Source organism: Loxodonta africana, chromosome 1 (genome assembly GCF_030014295.1).
Source record: "Loxodonta africana isolate mLoxAfr1 chromosome 1, mLoxAfr1.hap2, whole genome shotgun sequence".
NCBI lineage: Eukaryota > Metazoa > Chordata > Mammalia > Proboscidea > Elephantidae > Loxodonta > Loxodonta africana.
The window spans coordinates 231,133,945-231,157,648 of NC_087342.1; the positions used below are offsets into that span (position 1 = coordinate 231,133,945).

General features: G+C 45.6%; 1 protein-coding gene across 10 annotated transcripts in view; it reads left to right on the forward strand.

Moving 5' to 3' along the window:
- Positions 1-22,112, forward strand: part of MAP3K4 (mitogen-activated protein kinase kinase kinase 4) — a 154,676-nt gene extending 132,564 nt beyond the window's left edge. For 2 of the 10 annotated variants that reach the window (XM_064293039.1, XM_064293048.1), the window contains exons 17-27: positions 297-437; positions 4,038-4,138; positions 4,935-5,015; positions 9,745-9,936; positions 10,937-11,007; positions 12,200-12,316; positions 13,203-13,362; positions 15,365-15,487; positions 17,023-17,129; positions 19,010-19,189; positions 20,680-22,110. In XM_064293039.1, the coding sequence (XP_064149109.1) occupies positions 297-437; positions 4,038-4,138; positions 4,935-5,015; positions 9,745-9,936; positions 10,937-11,007; positions 12,200-12,316; positions 13,203-13,362; positions 15,365-15,487; positions 17,023-17,129; positions 19,010-19,189; positions 20,680-20,700 (1,294 nt within the window). In that variant the 3' untranslated portion in view covers positions 20,701-22,110. Of the gene's footprint in view, positions 1-296; positions 438-4,037; positions 4,139-4,934; positions 5,016-9,744; positions 9,937-10,936; positions 11,008-12,199; positions 12,318-12,408; positions 12,500-13,202; positions 13,363-15,364; positions 15,488-17,022; positions 17,130-18,930; positions 19,190-20,679 lie in introns of those variants that run through there. The other 8 variants (XM_064293072.1, XM_064293056.1, XM_064293061.1 and 5 more) reach the window with 8 other exon arrangements.
- The last annotated feature ends 1,592 nt before the right edge of the window (positions 22,113-23,704 follow it).

Consider the following 23,704-nt stretch of genomic DNA (forward strand, 5'->3'; position numbering starts at 1 on the left):
TCTTGAATGTGGTGGCATTTCTGCATTTAATGGAGGGCTTCCCGTGTATATTCTCTTTTGAAAAAGTTCATTTTCTTTGACGATATTTGCAAGGAAAGAACTGCAAAATTTTTTTCAAAGCTTTATAGTTTTTTTTAATGAGTAGACTTGAATCTCAATCAAAGAAAATTTGCATTTTATATTTAAACTTTTTTTTTTCACTTCACTGCCTTGTTTTATTTTAAGTTGAAAGCCGCTTTTGAGTCCATCCATCCCTTTTCCCCGCTGTGTTCCTGAAGCTTTTCTTCTCGCCTTAGCACTCGGAGCGTGCCTTCGGATGCGCGGAGCCACGGCAGCCCTGCTGCTGCTGCTACTGCTACCGCCACCGCCGGGCGCCCCAGCCCCTCTGGCAGCGACTCTGCGCCACCCAAACTCACCAGCAGTGCCCCTGAGACCAGGTAGTCACCCTCCACCAGTGCCATGTTTGCTTGCCACCTCAGGTACACTATGCAGCCAGCTGAGCTATAGGAGGGGTCACAGAACGTGGCCGGGCTTCCTGCCCTGGGGATGTGAGTAATACCAGGGCCTCCTGGGGTGCCAGTCACCGAGCTGTAGTTCCTGCCAGCAGGAGTCAGTCATTTGCCAGATTTAACTTATTTCTTTAGAGCTAATAGCAACTGTTTGGAGAAAGTATCTCAGGGAAGAGCCTGTTCCACAATAGAAGGGGCCCTGATTGCTTGACCAGCAAGCAGTGCCTTTCCCGGTGAGTCACAAGGTAGTTCAAAGATGACTTCTAGCTGATAACTTAGGGGGTGGTTTTGTTTTGGTAAGGAGGATCCGTTTTCCAAGCAAATTTCCTAATTTTAAACCATGTTGATTAGAAGTAGTTTACAAAATTGCAAAGATGAGTTCATGGGATTTGTGTCTTATGTGAGAGTAGGTCTTGACCAGAGAGACATCAGGGATGCTTCAGGCTCCAGAAAAAAGGGCAGCCTTTTGCATCACTTATCTAGGAGGGTGAGTCTGGCTGCTTCCCCTGTTGTAGTTTTTTTTTGTGTGTGTGTGTCAGTTAGCTAGGGGGGTGAGTCTGGCCATTTCCCCCATTCTAGTTTTTTTGTGTGTGTGTCAGTTGGCTAGGAGGGTGAGCCTGGCCGTCTCTTCCATTCTAGTTCTTTTGTGGCCAAAGATTCCATCAGGTTCTCATGAACTCGATGGAGAAGGACTGCTGGTTGCCCTTCAGCTCCCTGGCAGGACACTATCAGGGTTCCCATCTCACTGTGAGGAAGGCGGTAGAGTCAAACAAAAGTATTTTGGTTGGGAATGATCTGATCAAAAAAGGTGAAATCGTTAAGGAGCACAGTGCTCTAGCGAAAGCCCCTTTGAAAGCATATTAGTATAACACTGGCAGAAAGACGACTGTGGCTTTAGAATTCAAAACAGACTAAAATGTTTTCTTCTTGCTTTATAACAGTGTATAATTTCTAAAACACTTCCAGTCTTCTGATTCATTAAAATAAATAATATTCCCAATTTTTAGTAATAAATGTCTGTAACCTCAAAATACAGAAGTATTTTACAGCTAAGGCAGTCAACTGAAAAATTAACAGTTAACTTGGAACAAGGTCCCACTTACCTTGTTTGCTTTTTGGCAAATATTCCCACGTATGTTTCCTATCCCTGTACAAACTATGGAAACATCTTTTTCTATAAATGGCAGTGTAGAGGTGACGGGAAGGGAAGAGCCCTAGGACACAGTCACAGTTGAGGAGACTCTTAACTGAAACTGTTTTGCCTGCTCCCCACATCTGTTTACATGAGGTTTCTCCAGGACTAGAAAATGGGGAGTAGTAACATCACATTTTTTAAAGGTTCCTGTCCTGTTGTTTAAGGCCTTCAGAAGCTGATGGTATGGTACATTAAACGTATTTTAATATAAGAGTTCAGTACCTGCAGTTGGCCTTTCATGCATTCCGTCCTATGCTTTGCATAAGCAGTTTCTCAGCATAAGTAACATTTCATAAATATTTTTCATCTTAAATTCATATATACTCTAGAAAGGTCCTTAATATTTAGGAAATGTAATGCCATCATAACAGGCTGTTGTTATTACTGAGGTGGAATTCACGTAACATACAACTAACGGTGCTAAGGTGACAGCCCCGTGGCACTTGTGCCTTCACAGTGCTGTGCAGCCCCCACCTCCAGCACCCCAGAAAAACACCCCGATAGTGTGCCGTGCTGGAGGCCACTATTCACGAAGGAATGCAGTCTCTTTACTCTTTGATAATGTGTGTGCAAAGCACATTAAGATGGCGGGTGCTGGTGTAACTCACCCCTGCGCTCACACTTTGCACATGTTTGGTTTCACCTCGGCCTCAGCAAATATACCCTGACTCCATGTAAGGGACCTGTGTGTCACTTCTGACAATGCACAGCTCTCATCAAGATTCCTGAATCCCAGGGTGCATTGTGCACACCCAGATGCCAGTCTCGTACATGGCCATGGGCTTGTGAGCGTGCCACGCGGGCACAGAACACCACCTACAACCTCAGATGTAAACGTGGACTCATAGCCATGCACGTGGAGCCCCTGCCTGTCTTAGAGATGCATCAGCCAAATTAAACTTCACTTTGTCCCAAAGCATTTGATAAATACTTTTTACTTCATTCCACTTAGTAACTATCTGTTCTGGGTGCAATTGCCTCGCTGTTGTTCCAAAAGCGTCTTTGTGGAGCTGGCTCTCACCAGCTCACAAGAGCTGAGTGTTAATGTTTCAGGAATTTTGCAAGCCAGGTGTTACACCACAGGAATTGACAAATTCTGCGATCCGGGAACAGCCCCCTCCCTTGTCCCCCATCCCTGGAGCTATATTTTCTAAAAGATTTAGTATATTTCTTGCCTTTTACCTTGCAAAAATCTTCAGAAGGAAGTGGAATTGGCTAATTTCCTTAGGAAATCGGGAAAACAGAGGTGTTAAGTGATTTTCCACAGGCCCACCGTCTTTGGTACTACTCAGGAGAGAAGTAGGTTGTGAAACAGTGCCAGCACCCTCCTATTAAGACCTTACAGGTACTATATTAGATTGGAAGGCTTAGGAAAGCAAACGTTGCGTGCCTCATAACTTGTGAACGTCTCTTCGGTGGACCATACCATCTTACATCTATTCAGTGGGTGGCAGATAAGAGCATAAATGCTACCATACTTCATTATGTTGTTCATTCAGAAAATACCCACTAAGTAACTCTTGAAAAAGCAGCAAACTAATGTCCTGTTTATTTTGGGTTCTTTGATGACTGGAATTACAGCGTTAACACTCCCTTGTAATACTGCGTTTTTCTCTTTATGGGTTCATTCTGGGTTGCTGAACATTTAACTTTATTCTGGAAAGCAACTAACTTTATTCTTTAACATATCAAGCTTTCTGCTCTTCTGCACTCTTGCTTGGCTACTGTTTGAGAAATTGTCAGGTATATACTCCCATTTTCTTATTACTGAGATTTGAAATCTTGGATCATGTAATTATTATAGTATTTTAAGTAGAATTAAGTACATAAACATAATTTGATGGTAATTTTAAGTATTAAACAGATTTGGCTAATACGTTTTTATCCATTCTGGACTTAAATTATAGAGATTTCCACCATGTTAATAATGCTTATATAAATACCATTTTGCTTTTGTTGTTTCTAACATAAAGCAATGTCTCATACAGTGAGATGACCCAGCTTTCACGTGTTGGCTGAGATATAATACAGAGTCCTTCCACGTTCGAGAGAAGGGCCTCTCAGCAGCAGCACTGTCCGTTTGGGTAGAAAGTTCTTTGTTGTGGGGACTGTACTGTGTGCAGTAGGAGGTTTAGCAGCATCCCTGGCCTCTACCCACCAGACGCCAGTGGCACCCCCCCAGCCGTGACAAAAATGTCTCTAGTCATTGCCAAATGCCCTCTGGGGACAAAATTACCCTCAGTTGAGAATCACTGCTCTAGAGGAATCTCGTAGATTTTTCATTTTCACTTCCACTGAATTGATAGCTCGATTAAAAAAAAATATTAAAACAGGGGTTCCAGCGTCCCAGAGAACGATCGACTGGCCTCCATAGCTGCTGAGCTGCAGTTCAGGTCCCTGAGTCGGCACTCCAGCCCCACCGAGGAGCGTGATGGTGAGTGTTCAGGTGTTGACTGGTTCTCCAGCTGCCAGTCGTTTGTCTCAGCCCACCAGTTTTTATTGCAAATGCCTCCTAAAAGGAAAAAAGAGTAAGAAAGCGATAGCTTTCTGAGTAGACTTAGTGCCGAATATGTTGGTTTTTCATGTAGGTGCTTTTTTTTAAACTACAGCTGCTTTTTCTGCCTCTGCTTTTATTATTTAAAAAAAAATTATTTTTCCTGATACTTTATCATGGTACTCCTATTCACTTTAAATATACAACAGTGACACAGTGTTTGCTGATGACATGCTGAGATTTAATCCAGAGCTAGGGAGTCTTTAAGACGTCCTGGTGGCACAGTGGTTAAGTGTTTGGGTGTTAATTGGAAGCTCGGCATTTCGAACCCACCAGCTGCTCTGCAGGAGAAAGATGTGGCAGCCTGCTTCTGTAAAGATAACAGCCTTGAAAACCCTATGGAGCTATTCTGCTCTGTCCTAGAGGGTCACTAGGAGTTGTAATCGACCCAAAGGCAATGGGTTTTAATTTTTTAGGGAGTCTTTGCTTAGGAGTACTGTAATCACTTGTGTTATAGTAGCGCTGGGTCTTCTGGAGCAGAACCTCACAAATGGCATCCCCAGGTAATCTGATTTCTCTTCAGTTCCTCACATCCACAGCAGACTTTAGAAATTAATCACCAGAAAGGACAGGTTGATGGTAACTCACCATAGCCATTCACCATTTCAGTGTTTCCAGTTACATAAATATATTTATTTCATAAGTCTTAATTCATGTGAAAAAATACTTCCTTCAGAACCCGCATATCCGAAAGGTGATTCAAGTGCATCAGCGCGAAGAAGCTGGGAGCTGCGGACCCTCATCAGCCAGACGAAGGGTAAGAACGAGGACGTGGGGCTTACGCAGGGTGACGCACCAGGAGGGCACCTTCAGCTTTGGCTTCGGAATTATTAGACCTGCTCATGTTTTCTCATCTCCTTCATGACCCTGACATGTCACTTTGTATCATGTGTCGTGTTATTATACATTTCATCTGTCTTGTAACAAATTACAGACTTCCTTGGATCAGGAAGCAGCTTAAAAATTCTTTGTACATGGTAGGAACATAACATCTGTGAAATGATTATTCATTTGTTACGCAAAGAAGTTGAAGGAAAGCATTAATCATAAATGATTAATATATATACTGTACATTATGTACTATTATATAATAGATAATTATATGATATCGTCTTAGTCATCTAGTGCTCCCATAACAGAAATACCACAAGAGGACGGCTTTAACAAGGAGAAATTTATTTTTTCACAGCGTAGTAGGTTACAAGCCCAAATTCAGGGCTTCATCTTCAGGGGAAGGCTTTCTCTTTCTGTTGGCTCTGGAGGAAGGTCCTTGTCATCAGTCTTCCCATGGTCAAGGAGCTTCTCGGGCACAGGGCTCTGCTCCTGGTGCTGCTTTCTGCTTGATTCCCTTTCATCTCTTGAGAGATAAAAGGTGGTGCAGGCCACACCCCAGGGAAACTCCCTTTACCTTGAATCAGGGAGGTGACCTGAGTGAGGGTGGTGTTACAATCCCTCCCTAATCCTCTTAACATATAATCATAAAATGGAGGACAACTACACAATTCTGGGAATCATGGCCTAACCAAGTTGACACATTTTTTGGGAGACAGAATTCAATCCATGACAGATACATAGTATATCATTTCATATAATGTAATAATATACATTAATTGTATGAGTGTATAAAGGTTCTATATCATTTATTCATTTTTTCCACTTGTACAAGTCAGATACTAATCTGACATTTAAAATATGAAGGGCATTTTAGGAGCGGTAGAGCTGTGAGCCCAGGGAAGCAGCAGTCAGGACATCAACTGATGTATTACATTGAGCAGATCTGCTGCAAAAGACCTCTTTAAGGTGTTAAAAAGCAAAGATGTCACCCTGAAGACTAAGGTGCACCTGAGCCAAGCCATGGTATTTTCAGTCACCTCATGCACGCAAAAGCTGGAAAATGAAAAAGGGAGACTGAAGAACTATTGATGCCTTTGAATTATGGTGTTGGCAAAGAATATTGAATATACTGTGAACTGCCAGAAGAACAAAGAAATCTGTCTTGGAAGAAGTACTGCCAAGATGCTCTGTAGAAGCAAGGATGGTGCAACTTCATCTCACACACTTTGGACAAGTTGTCAGGAGGGACCAGTCCCTGGAGAAGGACGTCATGCTTGGTAAAGTAGAGGGTCAGCGAAAAAGAGGAAGGCCCGCAACGAGATGGACTGACACAGTGGCTGCAACAGTGGGCTCAGGCATAACGATTGTGAGGATGGCACAGGACCGGGGCAGTGTTTTATTCTATTGTATGTAGGGTCGCTGTGAGTCGAAACTGACATGATGGCACCTAACAGCAGCAGAGATGCGAGGTCTCCATGAGTTGAGTGGACTCCACAGCAGTGGGCTTAGAGATGCAAGAAACTGTTCCTGATATGAGAAATAAATGGCAGTGGTCCATAGAGATATGAGAAATGGGGAGAAAAGACTTTTTCATCTAAAATACTAATTAATGCATGAGATAATATATGACCTGATGCTTGCAGTTGTTTGGCACAGTGATTTTTAAGCTTTTATTTTCCAACAAAGGAGCTCTTTTTCGTTTTTTATAAACAAACTCTTTGAAGGCCCTGAGAAGTGCCTTTAATTACAGGGTAGGTGAATCCAAAGTGACCCTATCAGCAGCTCCCACCATGAGTCGTGTAGTAATACACTTTTCTCCAACATGGAACTTGGTCCGTAGCTGTGGAAGTTTGGAAGTGGCAGGGTTATACGTGGAGAAGCCTGTGTACATAAAACTAAAAAAGCAGAGCCCTTCTGGTTAAAGCGGGAGGTGAGGAGCCGGCAGTCCCAGCCACGTACTCCCCGCCCCCATGGGAGCTTCTGTGACATCTTCCTGCAGCTGTGACTGGTTCTCCAAACACAGCACCTTGTGCAGTGCCAGGCGCACAGCAGGCAAACAGTAGAGTCATCAAAAGAATACATAGGAAACTCCCTGGTTGATCAGTTCATGATCTGCAGAACACATCTGCGTTTTTCTTTGTTGCACGAAATCCCATGCAACATGTGGAATGGCCCTTGTTCTCCGTTCATAAATATAAACCCCTTTCAGAGAGGTTCTGTCATTGGGCCAGGCTAGTACATGGCAGCACTGCAACTGGAACACACACTGTCTCTGAGTTCTGCGCTGTGATTACCCCAGCACCCTGTGAGACCTGCGCCCCCGGTCAGAAGAGCGTCTGTCCCCCAGGCCTAGAGTGGTCAGAAGGGGCTTCGTGGAGGGGTGAGGTGTGAGCTGGCCCTCCAGGGAAAGGCAGGTCTGCATGACGCCGAGAGGAAAAGGAGAGAGAGAGAGGACTAGGCCAGCCCTGCTGGGCTGAGGGGTGGAAAAGTTCACAGAGGTACAACTGAGGGTAGAGGGCAGCTGTCTTCAGTGACCAGCTGAGTGAATCAGTGCTAGAAGGCTCTGGAGCAGCTGATCTGTGTTTGTGGGGAGCGGGCGGGTAGGGAGAGGTAAGACCCTGTGAGGTACATTAACCTGGTAGCCTGAAATGGGGAGGGAGTGCTGAAAACAGGTAGGATAATTCAGTGTAAAATAATGATACTGGATTAAAAAGAGGGAGAGAGAAATGGAGACAAGGAAGAACTTTGACACAGTAATTGTCAGGGCTTGTGAAGAGGGCTTTCGGCCAGGGAGATTTTCTAGACGGGAGCCTGGGTGACAGGGAAAGTGATCTCTCCGGTGGCTGACAAGTACCAGTCATTTTCCAGGAAGACCAGGTCCTTGGGATGCTTTTCAAAACACGCACGTGGTCACGCCCCTGTGGCAACCATTTGGGACTGTGTTCCTGTGGGGATAGGTACAGCTCTCATCGACATATTAAAGACCAAGCAGTCTTGAGAGAGTCTTACAGTTTAAGAAAAAACACACACACAGACAAACCCAGTCTTTCCCAGAAGTATCTGACAGTGGAATCCTTGGCCTTACAGCTGTTTAAATCTGTTCAGTGCTAGATAGGCTTGATGTCCTAGACAGAGGTACAGGGAACAAACAGTATCTGTGTGTGTAGAAAATGTCTTAAGAAACTGAAATTAGAGCATTGTACATCTTTGGGAATTTCTCTTCCCAAAATCACCTTCCAGCCGTCCCAGTCCTCAAGAAGCTCTCTGTCTTCCAGAAAAGCAGACTCTTAGTGAGCTACTTAGGACACAGTCTGGTAAGTGCTATAACAGAGATGTTTACAAAGCAGCCCTCTTCAGGTTCCAGGTTGTAACCCATTAAAAAAAAAAAAAAAAACCCATTAGCGGGTGTAAAATCAGCTTAGTGAAGAATAGTAGGGAATCGGACTCATACAGAGTAATAGGTCATGAAATTTTGGCTTTAGATATCTGTATATAAAAGTATTTCCTACTGTTGGTCATGATAAAAAAAGATACGAAGTCTAATGGGAAAAGAAGGAATAATGTCAATAACAGCTAGGAGTTGCTGTGTGTTCCTATGTGCCAGGTACCGGGCTGGCTGCCTCGCACACATTATTTGACCACGTCCTCCCAGTAGCTGTGGGAACTAGGCCTCACTGCCTTCGTGTCACAGGTCAGGATTTGGTGTAGAGAAGTGAACTCCCGTGCCCTTTGTCAAGCACCTAGTCAGTGGTAAGGGCAGGATTTTAGCCCAGCTTTCTGATTCCAGAGCTTTACTCTCTGTTGTTGCCAGGGTAGGGAAAAATTAATGCCCCTCTCATCCTAGATGGCTTCCTAGAAGGGGGCGGCATTTAAGTTGAGCTGGGACAAATGAGATGTACTCACTAGACGCTGTGGGCTGTCACCAGTGGACGAGTGTAGACCAAGGTGTGGACGTGGGGACTTTGGGTGTTCCCCCGAGTACCAGTGAAATAGGAGCAGAGAAGGGAACCAGGAAAGACAAACCAGGTCCAGCCGTGGAAGGGCCAGGAGTCCCACATGAATAGGCTTGCAGTTTGCTAATAGGCTGTGGAACCAGGAAGCAAATTTACATAGGAAAGCAGCATGATCAGATTGTACGTTTGAGTGAGAAAATTCTGGCAGACAAGAGAGTGGATTGCAGAGAGAAGACACAGGCAGGTGAGAGGTGATGGCAGTAGTCTTTCAGCAACCTTGGGAGAGGAAATCATTTTTGCCCGAGCAGCCTGTGTTTCCATGTGTGTGTTGTGTAATGGGGAGCCCTGGTGCACAGTGGTTAAGAGCTCAGCTGCTAACCAAAAGGTTGGCAGTTCACATCTACCAGCTGCTCCTTGGAAACCCCTATGGAGCAGTTTACTCTGTTCTATAGGGTCGCTATGAGTCAGAATTGACTTGACGACACACAACAACAACAGCAACATTGTGTAATGGGTGGTACACTCTGCAGTTAGGAGAGTTTCATGGATGTTATTAATTCACCTGCTTTGTATCTAAACAGATAAGAACAGGTCTTGCTATCATGGAGTGCTAATGTGTATTGGTCTGTATGTATTATTTACTGGAAATGGACTTGGTAGTGACATTTGGGACTAATGAGTTTGCGGTTCCCCCTGTAGATACTGCTTCTAAGCAAGGACCCATTGAAGCTATTCAGAAGTCAGTTCGATTGTTTGAAGAAAAGCGGTATCGAGAAATGAGGAGAAAGAATATCATTGGTCAAGTTTGTGACACCCCCAAGTCCTATGATAACGTCATGCATGTTGGCTTGAGGAAGGTCACCTTCAAATGGCAGAGAGGAAACAAAATTGGTAAGGACATGAAGAAACATGAAGCAGAGTTTTCTCTGTTACGATGAGTTGTTAACACTTCTTTAGGTTAAATACTGTATATTTGGTCCTTTTCCCTTATAGGCCTGGCAATACACTGTATCTTTTTGCAGAGGGCTCTCTTTTTTGGTTTAATTTGTAAAATGTCTTAGAAGAGCAGTAAAAAGTGACCTTTTTAGAGAGAGATTTTTAAATAGTTCCCTAAGTTGGATGGTTTGGGTTGGTAACTCCAGAATTTACCAGCGGAGAACTGCAAAATTGTCTGCATTTGTTCTTGTCTGTGACCTTTTTGTGACCTTTTTATTCTCCCCCCACAAGAATGTTATGTAAAGAGAGACTGGATATAGATAGGGAAAGCAAAACCTTTTCTAAAACATTGCCTAAGTAATCAATTTCCAGGTGAAACTGCGTCTAGTAAAATAACTGGTAGTAGATTATGTGAGGGAAGAGGCCCGACTGTCTCAGATCGTCCCCTTCTAAATGCGTCAGCCTTTCAGCACTGAGGTCTGAATAGGCAAATGCAGTTGAAAGGAGGACTCGGGGGACTCCAAGGTCAGCCCCGTCGGTGATGGCGGAGGAACACTGGAGACGATCAGCTGCTTATAAATTGTTTATAAATTGTGTTCGTTATTGCTGTCCATCTTGCTCAGCCATCCATCCCCTTAGTTAATGTCCCAAAAGGTTGGTGAATGTCCACTCCACACACTCGTGGATATGCAGCCGTGAGACCAGGCTCACCCTGACTGCCCCCTGCAGCCTCCCAGCCCCAGCCCCGACCCCCTTGAGGAGCCCAAAGGCTCAGAGGTGCGCTGCTTATTACTATCTAAGACTTCACTTATTAGGCAACATTCAGAAATATTGTGGGTCTGGCCATAGGAGCCTATAAATATAGCAAACATAATTCTAGGTATATAAATATACATCAAGAATTACTTGGACACCCACCGTAGGTGATTGTAAGATCTGCCTGTTATGTTCACAGGGGAAGGGCAGTACGGGAAGGTCTATACTTGCATCAGCGTTGACACTGGTGAACTGATGGCTATGAAGGAGGTAAGTCAGCCTCTGATAGACTTGATAGTGACGTTTGGGACTAATGAGTTTGCGGTTCAAGTTCTTGTTGCACCAGGCTGGTTTGGAGCTATCCATACGGAGTGGTCCAGGCTTAAACCCATTGCTGTCGAGTCGATTTCGACTCATAGCGACCCTATAGGACAGAGTAGAACTGCCTTATAGAGTTTCCAAGGAGCGCCTGGTGGACTCGAACTGCCGACATTTTTTGGTTAGCAGCCATAGCACCTAACTACTACGCCACCAGGGTTTCCAGTCTAGGCATAAGCCCTGCTTTTTAACATTTAGGCAGATAGGACCAACCCAGCAGATGTGGTGAGGAGGCATTTAAAACGGATCTTGTGTGGAAGGTAAAGGTGCTTGCTATCCCAGTAGGGATGGTGCAAACTGGAGAACAGGTGATTCTAAGACAGCACAGGTATGTGTGCCTTAGAAGGAGACAGAAATAAAGTGAAGGCTGGGAGCTGGGGCTGTTGCTGGGGGAGGAGAAAACTTCTGTCATGAGCTTCAGAAAATGAGTAGCGTTTTGACACTGGAGGTGAGAGTGAGGAAGAGCAAGCGGGAAGGGCTGAGGCCAGGAGACAGAGGCTGTTGTCGCCTTCTGAGGGACAGCTGATGTGGCTGGGGAGGGCAGAGGAGGGTGGAGATGTTTAGACACTGGCATCTGGAGAGGCTGTGTGGGAAATAGGAGTGCACAGGGCCAGTGCTCTTGCTGTCGAGGGCCGCGTCCTGCCCACGCCTGGGGCTGTTCCCCCACTAGGACTCCTGCAGCATTTGCTGGCCCTGCCTGTGTGGCACTCACCCCCCACTTCTCTGTCCGCTCTCCAACTTGACCGTAAGCTTGTTAAGGGCAAAATCGTATATTTTTATCTTGCCCAGAACCTAAACATAAGAGGTTGCTCACTAAACATTTAATGTTTTTGATAGTTTCGTTTTCAGTTGTGAAAATAACTACATTAGCAGTTGTTTCACCAAAAATTCAAAAGCTGGCATGTTTCATTCACTTAGAACAACAAGTGACAGAAAATCTGGAAGTTAGGTCACAAACCCAGTGGCCCTAGCCCTGGGGCTCTGCACAAGGGTGGTGTCTGGAGAGCGTTCAGCCTTCTCCATGAGCCGCGGTGCTTCGAGCCTGTGCCAGTACCAACAGTAATCAACAATTCTCCTTTCACAGATCCGATTTCAGCCCAACGACCACAAAACCATCAAGGAAACTGCAGACGAACTGAAAATATTTGAAGGCATCAAGCATCCCAATCTGGTTCGGTATTTTGGTGTGGAGCTTCACAGAGTAAGCCACCTTTGATCACACTACTCTGTGTGAGGGCTCAGTGAGGGCACACAGCGGAGTCCTGTTCTACATCACAGGTCTTCTCATTTCAGAGCACTGTAACTTTGCCTAATTCTCAGGAAATCTCCATGAGTTACACCATTTCTGCCTTCTCTCTGAAACTAGAGGAGTTCTTCCTGACATGTAAGTTGTAGACTGTAGTCACTAACCCGACATTATAAAGCACTGAAACCCATCCTGCCAACCGGAAGAGTCTTCTCCAATGTCCCTTATGCAGCCTCTTCCTACCTTCCCCCCATCTTTTGCTGAAGCACCATTGAGCATGCTGCTAAGTAAAGTTGGCTTTTCTTTTACGTGTATTTAAGGAACCATCGTGAAATGAGAGAAAATGAGAACTTCCCATTCGTTCCCCCCTGGTGTTCAGAGATAAACACCGTGAGGGAAAAGTGTAACTTGAGCGTCATGGTCCGAGCATGCGCTTCCAGGGGAAGTTGGATATTGATTTATTTTTTTTACGTTTTTACAAATAAATTCATATTTGAAAAGGATGTGTTTCAGTACTTAATAATATATAGGGACATCCCTGTCGGTCTCTGTCTGAGATTATATAGGAGACGTGATTACAGAAACGTATCACCTTTGATTTGGAGGTAGTGTTACAGCACCTCCAGGCCGTATAGTTCCAGACAGAGAAGGCAGGCAGACACCTTAGAGAAGAGCTGGAAATGGCTGTAAGAAAACTTGCAGCGTTCAGGACGACAAAGTACAGTGTACCATTAGAAAGCAGATTCCTTTGGGGTGTGGCCTGTGACATGTTGCAGGTTTTTCTCTTCGCATACACCCAAGGGAAGCGTTAAGCACAGGGCCGTGTTTTATTCCTCCGCAGGAAGAAATGTACATCTTTATGGAGTACTGTGACGAGGGCACGCTGGAGGAGGTGTCACGGCTGGGCCTTCAGGAACACGTCATCAGGCTGTACTCAAAGCAGATCACCATCGCAATCAACGTTCTCCACGAGCATGGCATAGTTCATCGTGACATCAAAGGTAGGCCCTGGGCTCCCCTGAGGGTGTCCAGCACATAGGTGCTCCGAAGATGTAGTGCCCACTCCTACACTGTAGCTCTTAAACCTGAGAAATGCCTTTACTTCAACTATCCTTCTGTAAGAACTCAGTGTTAAGGAACCTTGTAGGACCCACGTTTTCATCCCTGAGTAGCTACAGCTGCCCCATCCCCTCAGGAGTGCTTCTGGAGAAGTCCATCTCCCCAAAGCAACATTTGCTGTTTTTGTAGGCTGATTTGGCATACTCTGTGTACCTAAGGTATGCACCTGATCATAGCAACTTTTCTTTGCCCCTTGACAAGGTCCTCATGCACCTGTGTCTGCATTTTGTGATTAAGTAAAGGGACGGTCAATTAGAAATACCATTTTAAGTCCTAATGTGCAGCTCACGTTTTTGGAGACAAGGATCAAACCAAACCCGTTGCCGCTGACTCAATTCCAACTCACAGCAACCCGACAGGACAGAGTAGAATTGCCCCACAGGGTTTCCAGGGCTGTAGATCTTTATGGAAGCAGACCGCTACGTCTTCTCCCACAGGGTGGCTGCTGGGTTCGAACTACCGACCTTTCAGTTAGCAGCCAAGCACTCAACCACTGTGCCACCAGGGCTCCTTTGACACAAGGACAGGGTGTATTTATACCAGCCTCCTCCAAATTAGAGTTCTGCTCAATATTGATTTGGCCATGCTGGTTGATTAAAGTACTTGTCCCGCCTGGCATGAGGGGAAGAGTCGTGCTTCGGTCTCAGAACTGCCTGTGCGGCTCAGCCCTAGCCACACCATGCCCCTGACATTTGCATCTGGGAGTCTTGTAGATAATTGAAGTGGGAAAGTATTTTTATGTCTCATTGGCACTAGAATGAAGCGTTTCATTCTGTCGTGCGGTCTGAGCCCAACCGGAGCTCATTTACTGTAGAATTGACCTGCCTTCCTTCAAGTCATCAGGCTGGGGACTGGACCGAGCCTGGGGGCTGTTCTGGATTATACCCGAGTCTGCTTTGATACGGGTCTGGGAGTTGTCGCTGAGTCAACCCAGCATGTGCCAGTGTCTTGGGTGCCTGCCTGTCCACCACACTGCTTTGCTGGCTGGGCCTTTGCTTGCTTAGCCCTTCAGCAGGCACTACCCGTTACCAGCCGTTCAGCCACAGGCAACACATTTGGTCTCTGTCCAGTGTCACAAAGTGGCACCTTCACATGGGTATAAAGAAAACCCCTCAGAGCCCTTCACTCAGTCAGCTCACCAGCATCCCTGTTCTGTTCTTTGTGAGTCAGCTGCTTAAGGATGCGCAGACGTAGATGAGCTCCAGAATACGAAGCCCCCACTGCGGGGCCCATCTACGCTGGGAGCACTCAAGCTCTGAGGGTTAGCTGTTAGACTTCAGTGTAGCTTGTGGCTGTTTGTCTCGCTTGAGTGGCTCTGCATGGCTTTCTGAAGGAGACACAATGCCACAGACTGGACTCAGGTGGAGTGATGACATCTTGTAGCCATGGTCAAAGGCAGAGCTTCCCTGACAGACGAGCAGTGACCCCAGCTTCCTGCCAGAGTACCAGTTAGGCATGTGTATAGCTTGTAGACATACAAAGCGGCAATGTTCTTCTCAGTCACAGTCTAAAGTAAACCCAGTGACAGCCTCAGGAACGGCTCTGAAGAACAGCAGTGTGTGTGCCGGTTTGTGTCTCCATGCTGCTTCCTAGAAACAGCCATGAAGGTTTCTAATAGTAGAATTTATACAGATATTTCAGTCCAGCCTTCACTGGTCAAAGCTGTTTGCACCGATGTGAAAATTTCTTCGCTTTGTGTTATTAGAGTTTGTGACTAGAGCTCACAAATCTTTACATCAGTACACCTTGTAAGGAACGTTGCGTAAATCTCAGTGTTATGAAGGTTAGTGCATAAAGCTCCTGGTACTTCAGATTACCACGCAGTCTTTCAGACGCCCACGTTTTGTTTCAGAGGCTGTTTAACAGCTGCTCGTTTCTTGCTAGGTGCCAATATCTTCCTTACCTCATCTGGACTCATCAAACTGGGAGATTTCGGGTGCTCAGTGAAGCTCAAGAACAACGCACAGACCATGCCTGGCGAAGTGAATAGCACACTGGGGACAGCAGGTAGGAGTCACTCGGCCTGTCTTTGCTCTGTCGCTTGGCACAACAGGCCTGGGTACTGGGCTCCGTTCAGCTTTCCTCCATCCACAGAGACTCGGAAAGCAGGTGAGGGTTCCTGTCCTGAAAGTGACCACCCCTCGGGCGCTGGGCTTCTCTGAAACCAGCAGTAATGTTGGTCAGTGAAATTGTTCCCGTGACGGAGTGGGGAGGAAAAGCCAGTTTTCCCTCCGGAAGAACTGATTTTGTTGTTTGCATTGGGTTGGTTAAAACTGTTGTAGCTGAAACAAAATTCTGGTTTAAATGATAATTACTTGTTTTAATCATCTAGGGTCATAATTGCACATTCTTCTTTGCAGGTTGAATTTCACGTTTGTTGCGAATGCAGTTTATCTGTATATTTGCACATTCAAAAATTGTCTTTTAAAAGAGAATTCTACACTATGACATCCATTTAACAAGTTGATTTGAAACCTCTACAGGTTTTCAACATCTCATACTACATAACTTAGGGAAATTTTTTCCCCTCAACAAATCATTTCTTCTGTGCAGACTATTACAGTCATATGTCACTTAGTGTCCACGATACATTCTCTGAAATGGGACGTTAAGTGATTTAGACTTTGTGTGGACACCGTATTACAGTATGTACAGGCAGTCACAGGTTGCTCAGCCCCGCCTGCTGTTCCTCCCGCCTGAGGAGCAGGAGCAGCCCAGCCCCCACACTCCCCGCTGCCACCTGCCCAACAAGCAAAGCCTGAGAGCTGTGTATCCACTGGATATAGGAGGTGGGCTTTGCTGGCCGTGTGGCTGTGGGCTGGGCAGGGCCTGCTTGCCCAAAGCCGGATTGGGACTTTGTGCATGTCTGGGCACAGGGCTGGGGGTAAACTCCGAGTGCAGAGAGGTGGCGGCAGGAGCAGCTATGTGGGTGCCAGGAGTGCAGCTGGTGGTGGCAGCCCTGGCTGCTGCCACCCTGTTGGTGTGCTGCTTCCTGATCATGTGCAGGTGCCCCAGCCTCCGGAGCAGGGAGCCCACTAGCGCCCCAGGCCTGCCCAGCACCCCCACCAGCGCCCCAGGCCTGCCCAGCGCCCCCACCAGCGCCCCAGGCCTGCCCAGCACCCCCACCAGCGCCCCAGGCCTGCCCAGTGCCCCCACCAGCGCCCCAGGCCTGCCCAGCGCCCCCACCAGCGCCTGTGGCAGGAGCGGAGGAGCCGTGGAAAGCTGTGCCCTGTGCCGGAGTAAATGGCTGCACAGCTCCTGGGGAGTGAATGAGGCCAGGAGGATGGGAAGGAGGACGAGGAGACAGAGGAGAAGACTCTGTGGGGATTGGGATGTGCCCTGGAGCCCTGCTGCTCGTTCATGGTGGGGGCTTGGGGACTTTAAAACCATTACAGAAAGTAATAAAAGGAGAGCTGCTTTCCCTTTAAAAAAAAAAAAACCTCTGGGGCCACAGACATAGAGTATCAGTTTCTCCATTGACACTGTGACCGTGTGGCGCAGTGTCCGTAACACACTGAACCTTTTGTCTGTGCCTGTTAAAGCTTACATGGCTCCCGAAGTCATCACCCGAGCTAAAGGGGAAGGACACGGACGTGCTGCTGATATCTGGAGTCTGGGCTGTGTCGTCATAGAAATGGTCACCGGGAAGGTAAGCGGAATCCAGCCCTCCCCGCACAGAGCAGCAGCCGTGGTGGTACTGATGCAGCGCTGCTGACACGTTCCTGCTGAACAGAGAGCTAAAGATGCGAATGTGGCCTGGGGAAAGGGGCAGTCAAGCTAAGATAGACGACACCCTGGGAGCGAGATACTTAAACAGGGATGTGTCAGAAGCTTAAAAGTAAATAAAAAAGCATGAAGCTTGAATTACAACATGGAGAAGCAGTTACAAAAATGACAGGAAAAGAGACTCACTAATCAAAATTATACATTGAAAAATAAAATTTTATTTATTTATTTATATAAGGGTCACATTTTTAAATATTGGTAATAGCGTTCAGGAGGTCATAGGGAAACCGAAGAGCCTTGTGGATGAAAATTGAAAATGGCAGAACTGCTCTGGAGGACCATTTCCAGCTTTAACTGGATAATTCCAAAAATTTACATGTGTACAGCCCTTAAACTAAGAAATTCCTATTTCTGGAAAGTTATCTTCTGATGAAGATGCTACTCACGAACAGTTGGGCCAGTGTATAAATGCACACACATGCACTTGTGTAGTGTGTATGTGTGTAGCATCATTTATGAAGCGAGAAATGTAGAAGCCGCTTCCGTGGTCAGTGGTAGGAAATCGGTTAAGTAAATGATCGTACAGCTCTACCACGCAGCTGCTGAAAAAGAACACACAGAATCGTTGCTCAGAAAATATTCCTGCCATTGTTGCATGTTGTTGAGTCGATTTTTGACTCATAGTAACCCCACGTGACAGAGCAGGACTGCCTCATAGGGTTCCCTAGGCTATAATCTTTATGGTAACAGATTGCCAGGACTTTCTCCTGCGGAGACCCTCGGTGGGTTCAAACTGCCAACCTTTTGGTTAGCAGCCGAGTGTTTAACTGTCGAGGCACTAGGACTCCTTCAATGAATATTAGCTAACATTTCTATTAGTATTAAAATGGAAAGGTGGCCGTGATATCTGTTATTTCCGTCAAGTCATGCGTCGGAGAAAGAATGCGGTCTCACGCTGAAGAACACACACCGCAGTAGCTGAGCTGTGGCGCACAGCTCAGAGAGCCGTGCAAGCTAACGCTGTCCCCGGTGGCTCTCACTGTTTCTGGGATCTTGCTAAAAGAGGCTGAGCTTTGCAGTCATAGGGTTTGATGCTGCTTATTCAACAATACAGGTAGTGTGTTAAATGTCCCCATAAGATAACTGTTAAATTTTATATGCTTTATTAATATTTTCATATTCTTTTATGCATAACATTTTTAATTTACATGATGATAAACCAAAAACCAAACCAAACCCATTGCTGTCGAGTCCATTCCAACTCATAGCGACCCTATAGGACAGAGTAGGACTGCCTCATAGGGTTTCCAGGGAGCAGCTGGTAGATTTGAACTGCTGACCTTTTGGTTAGCAGCTGTAGCTCTTAACCACTGTGCCACGTTGATGACTTCTAGATAACGCTGGACTAATAGAACATTCTAAGTGGAGTAGGCAAACTGTGCAAGCCATCTGTTTTTGTAAATAAAGATTTATTGGAAAACAGCCATTCCCACTGAGTTATACATTTTCTATGGCTACTTTCATGCTACAGTGGGGGAATTGAATAGTTGTGACAAAAACCATATAACCTGCAAAGCCTAAAACATTTCCTGTCTGGGCCCTTTAAGAAAAAGTTGGTCAGTTCCTGTTATTGATTGACATTGAGGTGTCTAAAAAGAGAATGCATGTTTGCAGTTTGTAATTGACACGTAGTATTAAAACCCGATTTTTATCTGTCTCTTTAGAGGCCTTGGCATGAGTATGAACACAACTTTCAAATTATGTATAAAGTGGGAACAACCCGATTTTTATCTGTCTCTTTAGAGGCCTTGGCATGAGTATGAACACAACTTTCAAATTATGTATAAAGTGGGAATGGGACATAAGCCACCAATCCCTGAAAAATTAAGCCCTGAAGGAAAGGACTTCCTTTCTCACTGCCTTGAAAGTGACCCAAAGATGAGATGGACGGCCAGCCAGCTCCTCGACCACTCGTTTGTCAAGGTTTGCCAAATGCTCTCTAGTCTTCTCATGTTCACTGTTGGGACTTTGTTCTGCAACTAGCACTTCAGGAAATTTTGAAACTTCGATACAAAGTCTGAAAGTTTATCTCCGAAATGGAAGGATGCATAATGTTTTATGTCAGGGATTTATATATTTTCATTCAGAAAATGTTCCGGGGATTTTCCTCCTTGCTCCATTTTGGATAAGTTAAGTTTGAGGGACACCTGGGATAGTTAAATGGAATTTTAAGCGGGATTGAGTGACAGACATAGTTTCTACTCGTGGAAGTGTAGAGTCTATTTGGAGGGTCGAGGCAGGCTAGTTACCACTCACTGTTATGTTCAATCCTGTGATAAGGCCACGTGAGAGTCACTGAGGAGTTTAATCCAGTCAGGTCACCTCAGATAGTACTTCCTATAGCATGAGATGTCTGAGCTGTTAGAGAGGGGTTAGCCAGGCTGGGAATGGGGTAAGGGAATGGTAGACACACACAAAAGACAGGAACAGGCTCAGTCAGGAGAGGGTGCAGCGTTCCAGGACTGTACATACTAGATACTGAGGGAGCACACAGTGTGGAAAGTGGCAAAAGGTCAGGCTGCAAAAGTAGGCAGGAGCCACACAAAGGAATTTCATTTGCATTTTAGAAAGATTGCAGTGGAGACAAGAGACTAGTTTGGGAATCTGCTGCCATAGCCAAGGATCAGGAATGGGAGGTCAGGGTGAGTTGTCAGAGATATTTAGGACTTAGAATGGCTTTGACTGGGTAACTGATTGGATCTGAAAGGGAGTGTGGGAGGCATCTGGGATGGCCCTGGGTTTCTGGCTGAGCCACGAGTTCCGGGATTTCATTCACCAGATTGGGAGGTGAGAAGGTCAGCTGGCTGAGGTGTGGGCCATTGAGACGATGGCGTCCTCTGGAGAGGTTAGGTTTGAGGTATGTTTGCAGCATCTGCTTGGAGATTTCAGACGGACGTGTGGGTATTTTGGACCGGCACTCATGAGAGAGAATTGGGCTGGGGTAGCAGATTCGGCAGGCAGACCTGCCGCTGGGATGGTATAGAGAGGCGAGGTGGGTGAGGTGGGCGAGGAGGGAGCCCTGGGGAAAACAGCATGGAAAGGCCCAGCCCAGAGCTACTGGTAAGAGCAGGGTAGTGCTGTTCTTGGCTGAGGGACATTCAGGAACAAACCACTGCATTTACTCCATAGATACCAGGGATTTGTTATTACATAAAAATTTTATTTCTTAGTTATAAAGTATATAAACAATTATATTGACCTGTGGCTGTACACACAAGTTTTAAAAATGTCATCAGTAGTCAGTTTGTAGGCTTAACTTCAGAGCAGTAACACAGCACTGACATTACTCATTTATTTAGCTTTTTTCTTCCGTGCCAGTCATAGTGCTGTGAAGGTCAAGATGACTGGATTATCTGTAAGTCTGTCTGCTGTGTAGTATCAGCAGGGTTCAGCTCTCTCATCCCTTCTCACAGGTTTGCACAGATGAAGAATGAAGCTAATCAGTGTGTGGCCTGGTAGTGTATGTACTCGGAAAATTCTCTTAATCACTACTGTATGTAATATTTACATAAAGACTGTTCTGAGAAGCAGCATAAGCCTTTTTAACCTTCCAAGACTGAAGACTGCACAGGTGACACGCGTCCCTTCTCCTGCTGCTCCTGTTTGTTTTCCTTGGCACGGGGCCCTCCTGTGCGAGGGTGTCTTCGAGGTTGAAGAAGCTGCATGTTAAGTGCCATTACTACTGTACACGGACCATCGCCTTGTCCTCGGTTTCTCGTGTGACGAGAACTGTACCATCATTGTAGTATTTTTGACCTTCTTAGGTTCAAAAGACGTCGTAGTGTTATCAGGTGTTCCGGACCTTGTTTTTTAATGTTTGTCGAGTGCACTGACTGTGATACCTTCCCTTGTTGTTGTTGGCAAGCTTCAGATTTGTTATTCGAAAGGCCGATTCATGAAATTTAAGAAAAAGGTTCTTTTTTCAATAAATGGTTTATTTTAGGAAAGCTGGGTGATAGTGTCTTTCAATGGTTGTCAGCTTATAAGCCAACACACCAGATCGTGTGGCGGTCTGTCATGGTCAGTCATATCCTCCTCAACAGAGGAGCCCAAGGACTTGTGCTCACAGCAGGCACTGGACGCGGGCGCCTCAGCCGCAGGCTCCTCAAGGAGGGAAGGAGGAGATGACGCAGCACTGGTGATATAAGGTACCTCTTTAGTTCTCTTACGTTAACCAGCACAGCCTAGCAGACAAAAGTTAGGCCTTGCTGTCACATATTGCAGCTCAGTTTATTTTTAAGCCCCAATGGATAGGTGCTAGGTAAATATAAGTGCTGCCGCGTTGATAAGAAAGCATCTTTTTCAGAATGTAAACATTTTAGCACATAGCCTTCTAAATAGTCCAAATGCTACGTTATTGGTATTCCTTTGTTTTTGTTTATTTAGTGTTTGCTATTTTTTATTAGGTTTTTCTAACGATTGACATCAAGGCTTCCTGAAGTCTTATTAGAAGACTACTGCCTCACTCCTTACACACAGCAGCCGACGGTGGGCAAGTCATTTCTCAAGCAGGTTTCTGTTCACCTTCCCTCCAGTGCAGTGGACCGTGCACCCAAGAAATCAGTGTTCAGGGAATGTGGGTGTCACAGTAGGGCTATTAGGAACACCTAGAATTTTTTCAAGATTTTTAACAACTTTTTGAGATATAATTTACATACTTTAATTGTATAGTTTAATGACTTTCAGTGTGTTTATGGAGTTGTGCAACCACCACCACACACAAACTGGAAGATCCCGTCACCCTAAAAAGAAACCTCACGTCCATCTTCAGTCACCTCCCATTCCTACCCTCCACCTTAGGCAATCGCTAAACTCTCTGTGTCTGTAAGCTGGCCTCTTCTAGACCTTTCATATAAATAGAATCTTATAGGATAATCTTTTATATATTTGGCTTCTTTCATTTGTTGTTGTTGTTAGGTGCCATTGAGTTGGTCCCACCTCATAGCGACCCTGTACACAACAGAATGAAACACTGCCTGGTCCTGCGCCATCCTCACGATTGTTAGGGTTGAGCCCAATGTTGCAGCCACTGTGTCAGTCCATCTCGTTGGGGGTCTTCCTCTTTTTCACTGACCCTCTACTTTACCAAGCATGATGTCCTTCTCCAGGGACTGGTGCCTCCTGATAGCATGTCCAAATTATGAGAGTTGAAGTCTTGCCACCCTTGCTTCTAAGGAGCATTTTGGCTGTACTTTTTCCAAGACAGATTTGTTTGTTCTTTCGGCAGCCCATGGTATATTCAATACTCTTTGCTAACGCCATAATTCAAAGGCATCAGCTCGTCTTTGGTCTTTCTTATTCATTGTCCAGCTTTTGCATGCATATGAGGTGATTGAAAACACCGTGGGTTGGAACAGGTACACTTTGGACCTTAAAGTGACATCTTTGCTTTTTAATACTTCAGAGAGGTCTTTTGCAGCAGATTTTCCCACTTGTCACGGGTTGAATTATCTCCCTCAAAAAATGTGTATCTACTTGGTTAGGTCATGATTCCCAGTATTCTGTGGTTGTCCTCCATTTTGTGATTGTAATTTTATGTTAGGATTAGTGTGGGATTGTAACGCCTTACCAGGTCACATTCCTGATCGAATGTAAAGGGGTTTTCCCTGGGGTGTGGCCTTGCACCACCTTTTATCTCTCAAGAGATGAAAAGGAACCAAGCAGAGAGTTGGGGACCTCATACCACCAAGAAAGCAGCACGAGGAGCAGAGCGCCTCCTTTGGACACAGGGTCCCTGCTCCTGATAAGCTCCTCGAATTAGAAACTATTACAGAAGGAACCTGAGAGGCTTAGCCTAGAGATGAAGGGCTTGAGAGTGGGGAGGGGGGAGACAGGGGAAGATTGAGGACAAGGACGTTGCTCCAGAGCCAACAGAGACAGAAAACCCTCCCCTGGAGCTAAAGCCCTGAATTTGGACTTGTAACCTACTAGACTGTGAGAATATAAATGTTCCTCTGTTAAAGCCATCCACTTGCGGTATTTCTGTTACGGCAGCACTAGATGGCTAAGACACTACCGTACTGCATCTTTTGATTTCCTGACTGCTGCTTCCATGGCTGTTGATTGTGGATACAAGTAAAATGAAATCCTTGACAAGTTCTGTCTTTTCTCCGTTTATCATGATGTTGCTTATTGGTCCAGTTGTGAGGATTTTAGTTTTCTTTATATGGAGGTGCAATCCATACTGAAGGCTGTGGTCTTTGATCTTCATCTGTAAGTGCTTCAAATCCTCTTCACTTTCAGCAGGCAAGGTTGTGTCATCTGCATATGGCAAGTTGTTAATGGGTCTTCCTCCAGTCCTGATGCCACATTCTTCTTCATATAGCCCTGCTTCTTGGATTTTTTGCTCAGCATACAGATTGAATAAGTATGGTGAAAGGATACAGCCCCGATGCACACCTTTCCTGACTTTAAGCCATGCAGTATCCCCTTGTTCTG